General features: G+C 48.9%; 1 protein-coding gene across 1 annotated transcript; it reads left to right on the top strand.

Moving 5' to 3' along the window:
• Positions 1-4: 4 nt before the first annotated feature.
• Positions 5-798, top strand: LOC105462333 (multidrug resistance-associated protein 1-like; the record flags this gene model as incomplete). Its single annotated transcript, XM_011708855.1, has 2 exons — positions 5-458; positions 552-798. Coding segments are annotated over 2 exons (701 nt in total), but the record flags the coding sequence as incomplete, so codon positions are not given.
• Between the last annotated feature and the right edge of the window lie 8 nt (positions 799-806).

The following is an 806-nucleotide window of genomic DNA, read 5'->3' as shown; positions in this document are numbered from 1 at the left end:
GGAGAGAATAAAGGAGTACAGCGAGACCGACCAGGAAGCGCCGTGGAAGAACACGGAGTACACGCCTTCGAAGGAGTGGCCTAAGCACGGTCGCGTCGACTTCAAGGACTTCAAGGTCCGCTACAGGGAGGGACTGGATCTCGTGCTGCACGGTTTGACGTTCAGCGTACTCGGCGGCGAGAAGATCGGCATAGTGGGCAGAACCGGCGCCGGAAAGTCGTCCCTGACATTGGCGCTCTTCAGAATAATCGAGGCGGCCCAGGGCAAGATCTTGATTGACGACGTCGATATCTCTAAGCTGGGTCTTCACGATCTGCGCTCGAGGTTGACCATCATTCCTCAGGATCCCGTATTGTTCTCCGGAACGCTAAGGATGAATCTGGATCCTTTCGATTGCTATTCCGACGAGGAAATCTGGAGGGCGTTGGAGCACGCTCATCTGAAATCGTTTATAGAAAGTATGATCTCTATATGATTTTCCGTCAAAAAATTTCGTATTTTTAGAGAGAGAGAGAGAGAGAGTTTAATCTATTTATTTATCCACCTTTCAGACTTGCCAAGCGCTCTTTTACACGAGGTTACTGAAGGCGGAGAGAACTTAAGCGTGGGGCAACGACAGCTGATCTGTTTAGCGAGAGCGTTACTTAGAAAAACGAAAGTTCTCATATTGGACGAGGCAACAGCCGCGGTTGATTTGGAGACAGATGATTTAATTCAGACCACCATCCGCCAAGAATTTAAGGATTGTACAGTTTTGACAATAGCCCACAGGCTCAACACTATTTTAGATTCCGACAGGTGCGTTT

Source organism: Wasmannia auropunctata, unplaced genomic scaffold (assembly GCF_000956235.1).
Source record: "Wasmannia auropunctata unplaced genomic scaffold, wasmannia.A_1.0 LD265569.1, whole genome shotgun sequence".
In the NCBI taxonomy this organism is placed as follows: domain Eukaryota; kingdom Metazoa; phylum Arthropoda; class Insecta; order Hymenoptera; family Formicidae; genus Wasmannia; species Wasmannia auropunctata.
Note: the sequence above shows the minus strand (reverse complement) of the source record. Positions and strands in the feature narration are given on the sequence as shown.